Raw genomic sequence first — 13488 nt, forward strand, 5'->3', positions numbered from 1 at the left:
ACATTTTGTGATATCATTAACTTAATAGTATAATTAGTATTATAATTCTACTGCTGGTGACTTTCTATCTTTACTATTAGAGGAATCAATTTTTTTCCTCTCTTCAAACATAGTATTCTCCACTCCCCACCGTCAAGCCATTTTCCTCTGCTGGTTGTTTCTCTCATTCATTCATTCATTCATTCATTCATTTTTTTTTTTTTTTGAGACAGGGTCCAATCTTCCTGCCTCAGCCTCCCAAACAGCTGGGACTACAAGTGTATGCCACCATGCCCAGCTAATTTTTAAATACTTTTTTAGAGATGGGGGTCTCACTCTTGCCCAGCCTGGTCTCAAACTCTCAGACTCAAGTGATCCTTCTGCTTCAGCCAAAATGCTGGGATCATAGGTGTAAACCGCCTTGCCTTTTCCTTCCTTGTCGCTCTCTAGTACAGTAGTAGACGCTCGATTAGGATCCTGTGTGGCAAGGAGAGGGAATGAAGCAGCACAAACTATCCCCAGAGCACCATGTGTCACCATCCACACGTGCATTACTTAATACAAATAGGCAGAGGTGCACTCTCCCTTGAGGTTTTTTTGGCCACATTTCATTTCCACTGCCTGCCTTTATTTTCATCATACTTTGGAACGTCTCTCAGTCCGATGACTAAAGAGTGAGAAATCCTGCAAGGTCATGCCTGGGCCACGCCTGGGCACAGCCACCCAGGGCACGCAGCATGCAGATATTCACATCCTGCCCCTCCTCGCCACTTTCCACCCATGTCACCTGAACCAATTTTTTCCTGCTTTCAAGTCATTTATTAACAAATAATTACTCTTTTTATTCTTTGATAATTTGACTGAAAAATAATTATCTCATTCAGTTTGAATTTCCTAGATTACCTGGCAGGTGGTCATATTTGCATGTGTCTGTTTTGTTTCTTTGTAAGTTACTGGTTGGCTTTAAAAAAAAAAAAAAAAAAGACAGAGTCTCTCTCTGTTGCCCAGGCTGGAGTGCAGTGGTACCATCTTGGCTCACTGCAACCTCTGCCTCCTAGGTTCAAGTGATTCTCCTGCCTCAGCCTCTCCAGTAGCTGGGATTACAGGTGTGTGCAACCACTCTTAGCTAATTTTTGTATTTTTTAGTAAAGACGGGATTTCACCATGTTGGCCAGGCTCGTCTCGAACTCCTGACCTCAGGTGATCCACCTGCCTCGGCCTCCCAAAGTGCTGGGGTTACAGGCATGAGCCACCGCACACAGCCTACTGTTTTAATTTTGATTTAATTGCAAATATAGTTGAATGTCTTTTTACCTGTCAGCTAATTCTTAATATTCTGGTCTATCTACTTTCCTTTGTGGTTCTTCTTTTTCTCATTACTTTGTTAGAATGCTTTATAGAGGAAAGAATATCAAACTTTCACTTGTTGTGGGTTATAAATATTTTTTCAGTTTTTTGTTTGTTTTTTGTTTTTGTTTGTGATGGGCTTTATTTTCTTTTGCCATATAGAAATTTAAAATTTTTTTTATTGCCTACATTTTCTTTTTTTTAAAATTATACTTTAATTGTAAGGGTACATGTGCACAACATGCAGGTTTGTTACATAAGTATACATGTGCTATGTTTGTGTGCTGCGCCCATTAACTTGTCATTTACATTAGGTATATCTCCTAATGCTATCCCTCCCCCCTCCGCCACCCCACGACAAGCCCTGGTGTGTGATGTTCCCCACCCTGTGTCCAAGTGTTCTCATTGTTCAGTTCTCACCTATGAGTGAGAACATGCGGTGTTTGGTTTTCTTTCCTTGCGATAGTTTGCTGAGAATGATGGTTTCCAGCTTCATCCATGTCCCTACAAAGGACATGAACTCATCCTTTTTTATGGCTGCATAGTATTCTGTGCATAGTATTCTATTCATTTTCTTGATCCAGTCTATCATTGATGGACATTTGGGTTGGTTCCAAGTCTTTGCTATTGTGAATAGTGCCGCAATAAACATACGTGTGCATGTGTCTTTATAGCAGCATGATTTGTAATCCTTTGGTTTATACCCAGTAATGGGATGGCTGAGTCAAATGGCATTTCTAGTTCTAGATCCTTGAGGAATCACCACACTGTCTTCCACAATGGTTGAACTAGTTTACAGTCCCACCAATAGTTTAAAAGTGTTCCTATTTCTGCTCATCCTCTCTGGCACCTGTTGTTTCCTGAGTTTTTAATGATCACCATTCTAATTGGTGTGAGATGGTATCTCATTGTGGTTTTGATTTGCATTTCTCTGATGGCCAGGGATGATGAGCATTTTTTCGTGTCTGTTTCTTTTCTTTTTCTTTTTTTTTTTTTTTTTGAGGTGGAGTCTCGTTCTTGTTTCCCAGGCTAGAGTGCAGTGTTGTGATCTCGGCTCACTGTAACCTCCACCTTCCTGGGTTGAAGTTATTCTCCTGCCTCAGCCTCCTGAGTAGCTGGGATTCTAGGGGCCCGCCACCATGCTCAGCTAATTTTTTCTGTATTTTTAGTAGAGTTGAGGTTTCATCAGGTTGTCCAGGCTGGTCTCAAACTCCTGACCTCATGATCCACCCGCCTCAGCCTCTTAAAGTGCTGGGATTACAGGTGTGTGCCTATGTTTTCATAAAAACAGGATTACTGTTGGAGGCCATATACATTTTATGTTTTGATTCACCCAGGAAACTTGCCTCTTCTACTTCATGCTCCTGATAATCTTAACTTATATGTGTACCTAGCCAGCAGTGTGTTTGGCTGTTTAATTTTTGGCCATGTGATAGACATTGGATAAATTTTAGCATATTGATTTGCCTTTAGAAAAATTATTCGTGCAAACATCTTCCTTTATGTTTACTATTTATTTGTATTTTCTTTTTTTTGTTTAATTTTTTTTTTTTTTTGGAGACAGAGTCTCGCTCAGTCGCCTGGGCTAGAGGGCAGTGGCACAATCTTGGCTCACTGCAAGCTCTGCCTCCTGGGTTCACGCCATTCTCCTGCCTCAGCCTTCCGAGTAGCTGGGACTACAGGCGCCTGCCACCACGCCCGGCTAATTTTTTTGTATTTTTAGTAGAGACGGGGTTTCACCATGTTAGGATGGTCTCGATCTCCTGACCTCGTGATCCACCCGTCTCGGCCTCCCAAAGTGCTGGGATTACAGGCGTGAGCCACCGCGCCTGGCCTGTATTTTCTTAAATATGTGTGTGAATGACCAGTTTGTGTCCTGTGCCCATTGTTTCTGCTTCTGGGTTGGTTTTTAAAAAATAATTTGTAAGAATTGTTTATGTCATAAGAATATTAATCTTTTATTTGTTGCCTTAATTGCAATGACTGTTTCACTTGATCTCATTCGTATTTTGGAACTAACGTTTGCAGTTTTTATCCAGTCAGACCTATTGATCTTTTTTCTTTTCAAGACAGTGTCTTGATCTGTCACCCAGGTTGTTGTGCAGAGACATGATCAGGGCTCACTGCAGCTTCGACCTCCCGGGTTCAAATGATTCTCCCACCTCAGCCTCCTGAGTAGCTGGGACTATAGGCGCACCTCACCACGCCTGGCTAAGTTTTTGTATTTTTTGTAGAGACAGGGTTTTGCCATGTTTCCCAGGCTGGGATCTTTTGTTTCTTTATGGTTTCTGTTTTTTTGTGTCATGCTAAGAAAATTTTCCCTGCTCTAAGATAATAAAAATATTTGGAGTGTTTATATAGTCTTATATTAAAATACTTGCTTTAAGGAATAGAGTTAGGAGAACTAACTGGCAAGGGAATATTACCTCAGGTCAGACTCCAGGCTCCAGACCCTTAGGCCCAGTCTGTGTTTCTGGCCCCGTGTGAACAAGCAGCCTTATAGGGGGATGAAAGTGCAAAATGAGGCTGGGCGCAGTAGCTCACACCTGTAATCCTAGCACTTTGGGAGACCAAGGCAGGAGGATCGCTTGAGTCCAGGAGTTTGAGACCAGCCTAGGCAACATAGTGAAAGCCCATCTCTACAAAAAATAAACACATGGCCGGGTGCAGTGGCTCACGCCTGTAATCCCAGCACTTTGGGAGGCCGAGGCGGGCGGATCACAATGTCAGGAGATTGAGACCATCCTGGCTAACATGGTGAACCCCGTCTCTACTAAAAATACACACACACACACACACACACACACACACACACACACACAAATAATAATAATTAGCCGGGCATGGTGGTGGGTGCCTGTAATCCCAGCTACTCAGGAGGCTGAGGCAGGAGAATCGCTTGAACCCGGGAGGCGGAGGCTGCAGTGAGCCGAGATCGCGCCACTGCACTCCAGCCTGGGCGACAGAGCGAGACTCCGTCTCAAAAAAAATAAATAAATAAAAACAAACAAAACAAACAACCATCCAGGTGTTGTGTGCCTTGGGTCCTAGCTATACAGGAAGCTGAGGTGGGAGGACTGCTTGAGCTTGGAGGTCAAGGCTGCAATCAGCTGTGATCACCAGTGTGCTCCAGTTTGGGTGACAGAGAAAGACCCTATTTATTTTTTTTTTGAGACAAAGTTTCGTTCTTGTCCCCCAGGCTGGAGGGCAATGGCATGATCTCTGCTCACTGCAACCTCCGCCTTCTGGGTTCAAGCGATTCTCCTGCCTCAGCCTCCTGAGTAGCTGGGATTACAGGCGTGCACCACCACGCCTGGCTAATTTTTTGTATTTTTAGTAAATATGAGGTTTTACCATGTTGGTCAGGCTGGTCTTGAATGCGGTTGACTCAGGCCTGTAATCCCAGCACTTTGGGAGGCCAGTGTGGCTGGATCACCTGAGGTCAGGAGTTCGAGACCAGCCTGGCCAACATGGTAAAACCCCGTTTCTACTAAAAATACAAAAAATTAGCTGGGTGTGGTGGCACATGCCTATAATCTTAGCTACTCAGGAGGCTGAGGCAGGAGAATCACTTGAACCCGGGAGGCAGAAGTTGCAGTGAGCCAAGATTGCGCCATTGCACCCCAAGCCTGGGCCACAAGAGGGAAACTCTGTCTCAAAAAAAAAAAAAAAAAAAAAGAAGGATACAATGAAAAGCACCACACTTTAGAGTAGACGAGGTCTGTGTCAAATGCTTGTCTCTTTGGGTGGAATAGAGAGGCGTTAAAGGCAATGAGAACAAGATGAGGTTAAAGTTGTCATGTCCCGTTGCATCTGGTGCAGGCAGGGCTGGAAATTCATGACTGCCTGTCATGTGCCCGTCTCCTTACTAGACAGCCACGTGAATAGGATATACTTCATTTTTTGTGGACAGTTCACCGTTTCTTCTTCTTTTCTAAACCTTTTGTGGAAGGGGGGATAGTACATACACAGAAAATCCTAAACATAGTGCATGGTGGATTTATTTTTTTTTCTTTCCAACTTTTATTTTAGGTTTGGGGGTACATGTGCAGGTTTGTTACACGGGTAAATTGCATGCTGTGGGGGTTTACTGTACAGATGGTATTGTCACCCGGGCAGTAAGCATAGTACCCAATAGGTAGTGTTTTCTGATCCTCACCCTCCTTCCACCCCGTGCTTGATGGATTTTAACACAGGTAACGCATTTGTGTGACTAGCACCCAGATCTAGAAACAGGATATTATCACCCCCCACTCCCGAAGAAGCCCCCTCTACTCCCTTCTAGCTCCCTCACACCCGCCCAAGGGTAACCACCACCTTGGCTACTGAAAATGTTAGCATTTCAGTAATAAATGCATTTTCATATGCGTGTTTGTTTTTCATTCTGGTGATTTTCTTCTTCCTTCCTCCCTTTCATGCAGCAAGAGCGCACCTGTTCTGTGCTGAGGTCCATTGCCTGTCCCAGTGCTGTGGTAGTGCCTTAGGAGACAGATGCATGTGCCCACAACAGGGGATTTATAGTTTATTAGAAGTTTAGGATGGAGGCTCGGCGCGGTGGCTCACACCTGTAATCCCAGCACTTTGGGAAGCTGAGGCGAGTGGATCACTTGAGGTCAGGAGTTTGAGAGCAGCCTGACCAACACGGTGAAACCGCATCTCTACTAAAAATACAAAAATTAGCTGGGTGTGGTAGCGCACACCTGTAGTCCCAGCTACTTGGGAGGCTGAGGCAGGAGAATTGCTTGAACCTGGGAGGCAGAGGTTGCAATGAGCCGAAATTGCACCACTGCACTCCAGCCTGGGCGTCAGATGGAGACTCCTCAAAAAAAAAGAAAAAAAAAAAAAAAAGAAATTTAGGATGGGCTATAGAGGAAATGGGAGAGAGTTTTATGTATGTCCTCTGAAACCAGTAAAAAGGAAAACAATTAAGCTGCAAGTGCAGAGAAATCTCAGGTGGCAGGAGCAATGTTGGAAGGGCTTGTCAGTCTTAATCTCAGAGATGGGCAATACTAATTAAGTCTTCACTTATCAGTTACTTTTAATTGGTGAAGTGTTTTGCTGCCATTCTCTTGATTTGGTCTCATAACATTACATGAGGACATTTAATGGGATGAGGCACCGAGTCTCAGGCTAAGCAACTTGTTCAAGGTCACACGCCTTGAAGAGGTCATCTCCTGGGAGGAGGAGAGAGGAAGGCAAACTGGCATCTTGAAGAGGAAAGATATTTCAGACAGTTCATGGGAGTTGCCTTGTGGAGTTAAGGATACTCTCTGTGTGCTTGGTTATTTTGAGGGGTGGGTAGGGGAAAGAGAGCACAGCAGTGATCTGATGGCATTGCCTGCCCTGCCTCTTAGTGGGTGTATGATTTAGCGTCAATATGAGCAGCTGGGCATTGACTGCTTCCTTAATTGGCCTCAGTTTCCCCTGCATCTCACTGAGTAGACATCTAATTGCCCTCTGATTCTAATGTAAACACAAGCCATTTCCTTCTAGTTCTCAACGCAAGAACAACCAGCAAAAGTCATCTTAATTATGTGAGTTTTCACTTCTGTGTTCCCTATAGGATGTAACTCCTGCCTCTTGGTTACAGATAACAGATAACAGGTCTGCTGTTATCTGTTGGAAGTTTAAAAAAAATAAAAAAAGCCAGGCGTGCTGAGGTCCGGCTGCATCAGCTGGCATTAATCTGCAGAAGATGTGGTTGCCATGGTAGCCAGTGCAGGGTTGCAAGGCTGAGGCAGCACAAGAGTGACGGATAAGGGAAGGGATGGAGGAGGACCAGGGACTTGGCAGAGAAGGTGGCCTGGATGTTACAGCGCCCAGGTTGAGGAACTTCTTAGAAGGTGAGAAGAACTGGGGCTCTAGCCCAGTTGTTCTCAAACTTTTAGTGGAGAGGGACTGGTTTGTTGGGTTTTCCCCCTAATGTGTAGAAGATCAATTTGTGGTCCTGCCTCTGTGCATGAGTAATATGCAGCCACACTATGTGCACCTTGCCACAAGTTGTTTTTTTTTTGTTTGTTTTGTTTTTTAAATACAGAGTCTCACTCTGTCGTTCAGCCTGGAGTGCAGTGGTGCGATCTCGGCTCACTGCAACCTCCACTTCCTGGGTTCAAGCTATTCTTCTGCATCGGCCTCCCCAGTAGCTGGGATTGCAGGTGCCCATCACCACGCCTGTATAATTTTTATATTTTTAGTGGAGACGGGGTTTCACCATGTTGGCCAGGCTGGTGTCGAACTTCTGGCCTCAAGTGATCCACCCGCCTCAGCCTTCCAAAGTGCTGGGAATACAGGCATGAATCACCGTGCCCGGCCCAACAATAGTTTGATAGTGCCTCCATGGTCTATACCCCATTTGATGAGACGACTACTCTCATCACATGCTCGAATATTGCAGCAATATTTATTTGCTATAAAAATTTCCAAACGCTGATTCTCAGGTTCAGCATTTATTTTCTTGTGGATGAGGAACAAAGAGGTCACAGAATAGCTCTGACCCCAGGCAGCACCACACTGTTCCGGAGAGTCAGTTAGAACTCCGTGAAATGCCTGACCGTGACCTCTTGGCCTTTTGGAGAAACCAGATGGACACTGGCTGGGAGAATGGAAAGGGCTGCGTGGCCTGCAGGCTGCAGAGGGTGGGAGTGAAGAGAACCTTGAGAGCAAGGAGGGGCTGCAGAGGTGACAGCAGGGGAAGGAGGGGATCAGAGGCCTGGGGGTGGATACTTTCGGGTCAACAGTTACAAATTGGGCAGAGGATTTAAAGGAGTGGATAGTGGCGGATGGGGACCATGGTGAGCTCAGAGCACGTGCCTGTCTAAGAGGTGGTTGTTCCTCAGCACTCCCTGGGTGTAGCATGAGGAATGTGGACTCAGTGTCATCAGATCTTCCACTCTTCCAGGAAAAGCCAGAGATCTCTTCTTTTAGAATTAAAAAAAATTTTTTTTTCTAAACAGAGTCTCACTCCGTCACCCAGGCTGGAGTGCAGTGGCGTGATCTCGGCTCACTGCAACCTCTGCCTCCCAGGTTCAAGCAATTCTGCCTCAGCCTCCCAAGTAGCTGGGATTACAGGCATGAGCCACCACGCCCGGCTGATTTTATATTTTTGGTAGAGACAGGGTTTCACCACGTTGGCCAGGCTGGTCTCAAACTCCTGACCTCAGGTGATCCGCCTGCCTCGGCCTCCCAAAGTGTGATGGGATTACAGGCGTGAGTCACCGTGCCTGGCCTCATTTTTTTTTTTTTTTTTTTTTTAGATAGGCAAGCTCCTGAATTTAAAAGTGGCCAGTTACTCAGAACCTTGAAAGCACCATGCAGACCAAGCCAAGGCGCATCCGGTGTGTGCGTCCTCTCCGGGTGGTGGCCTCTCTGAGGATGAGCCTGGGGTTTGGATCTTGTGGAGGCAGAGTCTGTGTCCTGAGCACAAGAAGGCAGGGGATGGGAAAGGCTATTTTCAGCAGCATTTGATGGCATCAAGGTTGGCCAGGCCAGGTGTGGGAGACACTCCCTTTGGGGTCCTCCTTGTTACTGCGGCCCTCTCTAACCCTGGGCTCTGGGGATTGAGGCTGAGCTGCATCTGCGTAGGAGTGGATGCAGCGGTTGTGTGGTCATTCCAAGCTCAGCCCAGGCTCAGTTCCCACTGTCCAGCCATCTGCTGTGGTGACAGGGGCCTGAAGGGAGGGACTGCCTGTGTTCACAGGAGCCTGCCATCTGCCGAGAAGCCACTGCAAGCTCTCCCTGGCCTGCCATCTGCCGGGAGCCTCCCTGGAAGGGAACTGCATTGTGCTGGAGAACATTGTTTGCCTGGCTGAGTGTGTTAGACCCTGGAAGGACTTCAGCACCTCCTCCTAGGGCTCTTTGTCCAAGACGTGGTCCCAGCGCTGCATTTGGGGGCGGGCTCTTTACCGCAGATATGCTTCAGCCTCTTTGGATTTTTGTATCTCCTGACAGTGGCATTCCTGACAGTTAGTGGGAGAGAGCACAGAGAAGGAGGTGTTTTCTCTTTCCAGCAGAGACCAAATTGCTTGTATTCCTGGGATCTTCCCTGAGAGCTTGGCAGGGCTGGCTCCTTCGTGTTCCAAGTTTCGGCTCAGATGACGTGAATGGAGACAGTACAAACTGCCTGCCCCCGCCACCCCCCACCACCCGGTCCTGTCTGTTTCTCCACTTGACTTGACTTTCAGCCTAGCACCGCTCACTCTTGTCTGCCGTGTTTCTTGGTTTCCTTCTTTATTCTCTATCTTTCCTGCTGTGTTGATTTTCTTGGCACACACTGAGAAGGGGAGAGAAGTAAAATTTTGACAGATACCGCAAAATTTCTCTCCAAAATATATCACACCAGTGTGCACGTCTGCCAGCAGTGTGTACCACAGGATTTGCTTTCCCCACTATTGGCTAACCGTGGTTGTTCTCAGTTTTTTGAACTTTTGCCAATCTAATTGGGATTAAAAATGGTTTATTTTGCATTTTTTGATTATTTACTAGATTGAGCATTTTCCTCTTGTTCACTGGCCATGTTTATTTCTTGAGTAAATTATTGACTTTCGAAGGATTGATGTCTTTTCTTATTGTGCCTGGGGGACAGAAGGGGTGGGGGAGTTCTTAGGAAAGAGTTGTCCTTGGGACAGACATCCCCCAGATGGGCAAGTTAGACTGAAAGGGATCAGGCTTAGCACCAAGAATGTGCTCTAAAAAGAAGCATCTGTTTCCAAGTTTCCATAATAGTTAATGAAGGTAGGAATGTTCTAGGCACCTCTGGAAGCCTGTATGACCAGGGGCACAAACAGCAAGCCATCCCTTCCCCCAGCCTCCTTCCGTTAGAAGCCGCTGGGACCCATAGACCAGCATTCACCAGTACAAGTTTTGCGGTAAAAGGAGAAGGCTCTGGGTCTTCACTGTTCCATGAGGTAGCTACTAGCTCATGTGGCCATGAAATAGGGCTAGGGAGGGTGGGCGCTGTATTTAATTTAACCGAATTTAAACTTAAAGGGTTTTCAGTGGTTAGTGGCTGTTCTTTTGGTCAGTGTAGCCACAGTTCATTGGTTTGGCCCTAATGTAAAACCTCTGATGTTCTCATAGTGTAGCTGTTGGGTCGGGCGAGGTGGCTCATGCCTGTAATCCAAGCACTTTGAGAGGCCAAGGTGGGAGGATCACTTGAATCCAGGAATTCAAGACCAGCCTGGGCAACATAGTGAGACCTCATTTCTACAAAAAAACCCACAAAAATTAGCCAAGCATGGTGGCATGTGCCTGTGGTCCCAGCTACTCGGGAGGCTGAAGTGGGAGGATCACTTGAGCCCAGGATGTTGAGGCTGCAGTGAGCTATTAATATGATTGTGCCACTGCACTCTAGCCTGGGCAACAGAGTAAGACCCTCTCTCAAAAAAAAAAAAAAAGAAAAAAGAGAGAGACTGGGTGTGGTGGCTCACGCCTGTAATCCCAGAACTTTGGGAGGCTGAGGCAGATGGATCAGTTGAAGTCAGGAGTTCAAGACCAGCCTGGCCAACATGGTGAAACCCTATCTCAACTAAAAATACAAAAACTGAGGCTGGACACAGTGACTCATGCCTGTAATCCCAGCACTTTGGGAGGCCGAGGCGGATGGATCAGTTGAAGTCAGGAATTCAAGACCACCCTGGCCAACATGGTGAAACCCCATCTCTACTAAAAATACAAAAACTAGACGGGTGTGGTGGCAGGTGCCTGTAATCCAAGCTACTTGGGAGGCTGAGGCAGGAGAATCGCTTGAATCAGGGAGGTAGAGGTTGCAGTGAGCCAAGATTGTGCCATTGTACTCCAGCCTGGGCAACAAGAGTAAAACTCGGTCTCAAAACAAAAAACCAAAAGTTAGCCAGGCATGGTGGTGCATGCCTGTAATCCCAGTTATTCAGGAGGCTAAGGCAGGAGAATCGCTTGAACCTGGTGGGAGGCTTTCAGTGAGCCCATGTTGTACCACTGCACTCCAGACTCCAGCCTGGGCAACAGAGCGAGACTCTGTCTCAAAAAAAAAAAAAAAAAAGGAAAAAAAGAACAGTCTCTCAAGAGGATCAGACTCTTCCATTTGCAAGCCTGCCTGTCTATATTAATATTTCTTTTTTTTTTTTTTTTCCACTTTAGGTACTGTGGTGGGTGTTGTTCTTTACACTGGCAGAGAACTCCGGAGTGTCATGAATACCTCAAATCCCCGAAGTAAGGTGTGTATGAGGTCATGGGGTGCATTGACCAGCTGTGGGCTGGTTGGTTCTGGTGGGTGAGTGACGAGATATTAAAATAGGAACACCTAAGAGTGATATTTATACAGACATATTATCTTTTTATGCATATGCATATGTGTGTGTATACACATAAATACGTATACATACACATATATAATACACTACATAAATATGTAGTCACATGTTTGTGGATATATGACATTTTTTGTGCCTTTTTTTTTTTTTTTGAAACAGGGTCTCGCTTTGTTGCTCAGGCAGGAATACAGTGGCTCCATTTTGGCTCACTGTAACCTCTGCCTCCTGGGCTCAAGCGATCCTCCCAACTCCACCTCCTGAGTCGCTGGTACCACAGGTGCGCACCACCATGCCTGGCTAATTTTTGTATTTTTAGTAGAGATGGGGTTTCACCATGTTGGCCAGGCTGGTCTCAAGCTCCAGACCTCAAGTGATCCTCCCGCCTCGGCCTCCCAAAGTTGGGATTACAGGCATGAGCCATTTGTGCTTTTAGGTTAAACTATGGAGCACGTACCGTTTGCACGCCTTGTGTTTCACCCTTCACATGCATCTCATTTCATCCTCATAACAGCCCTGTGAGTGCGGTGCTTCCTTTATCCGTGAGAAACGGCTTCAGGAAGCACCGTGCCCTGTCCAGGCTACACAGTGAGGACAGGGCAGGCCCATGTGATTCAAACCGTGACCTGCCGTCCCAGCTTACCCCTCCTCCAATTTTTAAGAGTCAGAACATTACAGGATAATGTCTTTTGTCAGTAGCAGGAAGAAATGCTGTGTCTCCTAAACTTCAGTCATGGTTGCTCCACCATTAGACGTTACAGCCATCATTACAACTATAAAATTGTTTGTTTAATGTTTTAGCCTTATCCTGGGGCATATTTCTATGAAGTTATGGATATGATCTGCAACTTTTTAAGAGACTATATACATGGAAATAAATGTATTATTATTAAAATAATAATGTCCAGGGCCGGGCACGGTGGCTCACACCTGTAATCTCAGCACTTTGGGAGGCCGAGGCAGGTGGATCACCTGAGGCCAGGAGTTGAGACCAGCTTGGCCAACATGGTGAAACCCCGTCTCTACTAAAAATACGAAAATTAGCTGGGTGTAGTGGCAGGCGCCATAATCCCAGCTTATTGGGAGGCTGAGGTAGGAGAATCGCTTGAACCCAGGAGGTGTGAGCCAAGATTGTGCCCTTGCACTCCAGCCTAGGTGACAAAGCGAGACTCCACCTCTAAATAAATAATAAAATAATGTCCATTAATGCACCACCCAAAAATCAGGTGCCACCACTGGTGTGCGCCCCAGACTTTCAGGCACTACCGAGTTGGTGTTGGGTACAGTGCTAAGAGTTTAGGATCTGAGTCATTTTACAAGGCCAAGGGCACTCTGCAGGGTGGTGGAGGCTATGCAGTGCACAACCCAGCCAGCACAGCAGTAACTCGCTGATACATTTCCAAGTGTAAATCTTCTTTGGTTGTAAACATTTTTTTGAATTTTCAGAATTCTTTGAGTTCCCTTGGATGCCTGTTATGAACTCCAGCCCATGGAAGCACAGTGTTCTTAGACCAAAGATATGAGAATCGATGGATCCCACTGTTCTACTTGGGGTAGAGGTGTTTGCAGGGGAAGGACCAGCTTTCCCGCAGGCTGTGAGTTGCACCAGCTAATCTCAAGCCCTGGTTTGTGCTTCGTCCCACAGATCGGCCTGTTCGACTTAGAAGTGAACTGCCTCACCAAGATCCTCTTTGGTGCCCTGGTGGTCGTCTCGCTGGTCATGGTTGCCCTTCAGCACTTTGCAGGTCGTTGGTACCTGCAGATCATCCGCTTCCTCCTCTTGTTTTCCAACATCATTCCCATTAGGTAAGCAGGTGACGAGCTTGAGTTTGGCTGCCGTGACGTCTTCTTCTCTTTACTCATTCAAAGATGATGGTTC

General features: G+C 46.2%; 1 protein-coding gene across 1 annotated transcript in view; it reads left to right on the forward strand.

The window, feature by feature from the left end:
* ATP9A (ATPase phospholipid transporting 9A (putative)) overlaps window positions 1-13488 on the forward strand; it is a 135328-nt gene that overhangs the window by 46196 nt on the left and 75644 nt on the right. The window contains exons 9-10 of the mRNA XM_032143172.2: window positions 11440-11516; window positions 13255-13415. Coding sequence (XP_031999063.2) covers window positions 11440-11516; window positions 13255-13415 — 238 coding nt within the window. The remainder of the gene's footprint in view (window positions 1-11439; window positions 11517-13254; window positions 13416-13488) is intronic.

This window comes from Hylobates moloch, unplaced genomic scaffold (genome assembly GCF_009828535.3).
Source record: "Hylobates moloch isolate HMO894 unplaced genomic scaffold, HMol_V3 SCAFFOLD_21, whole genome shotgun sequence".
Classification (NCBI taxonomy): Eukaryota; Metazoa; Chordata; class Mammalia; order Primates; family Hylobatidae; genus Hylobates; species Hylobates moloch.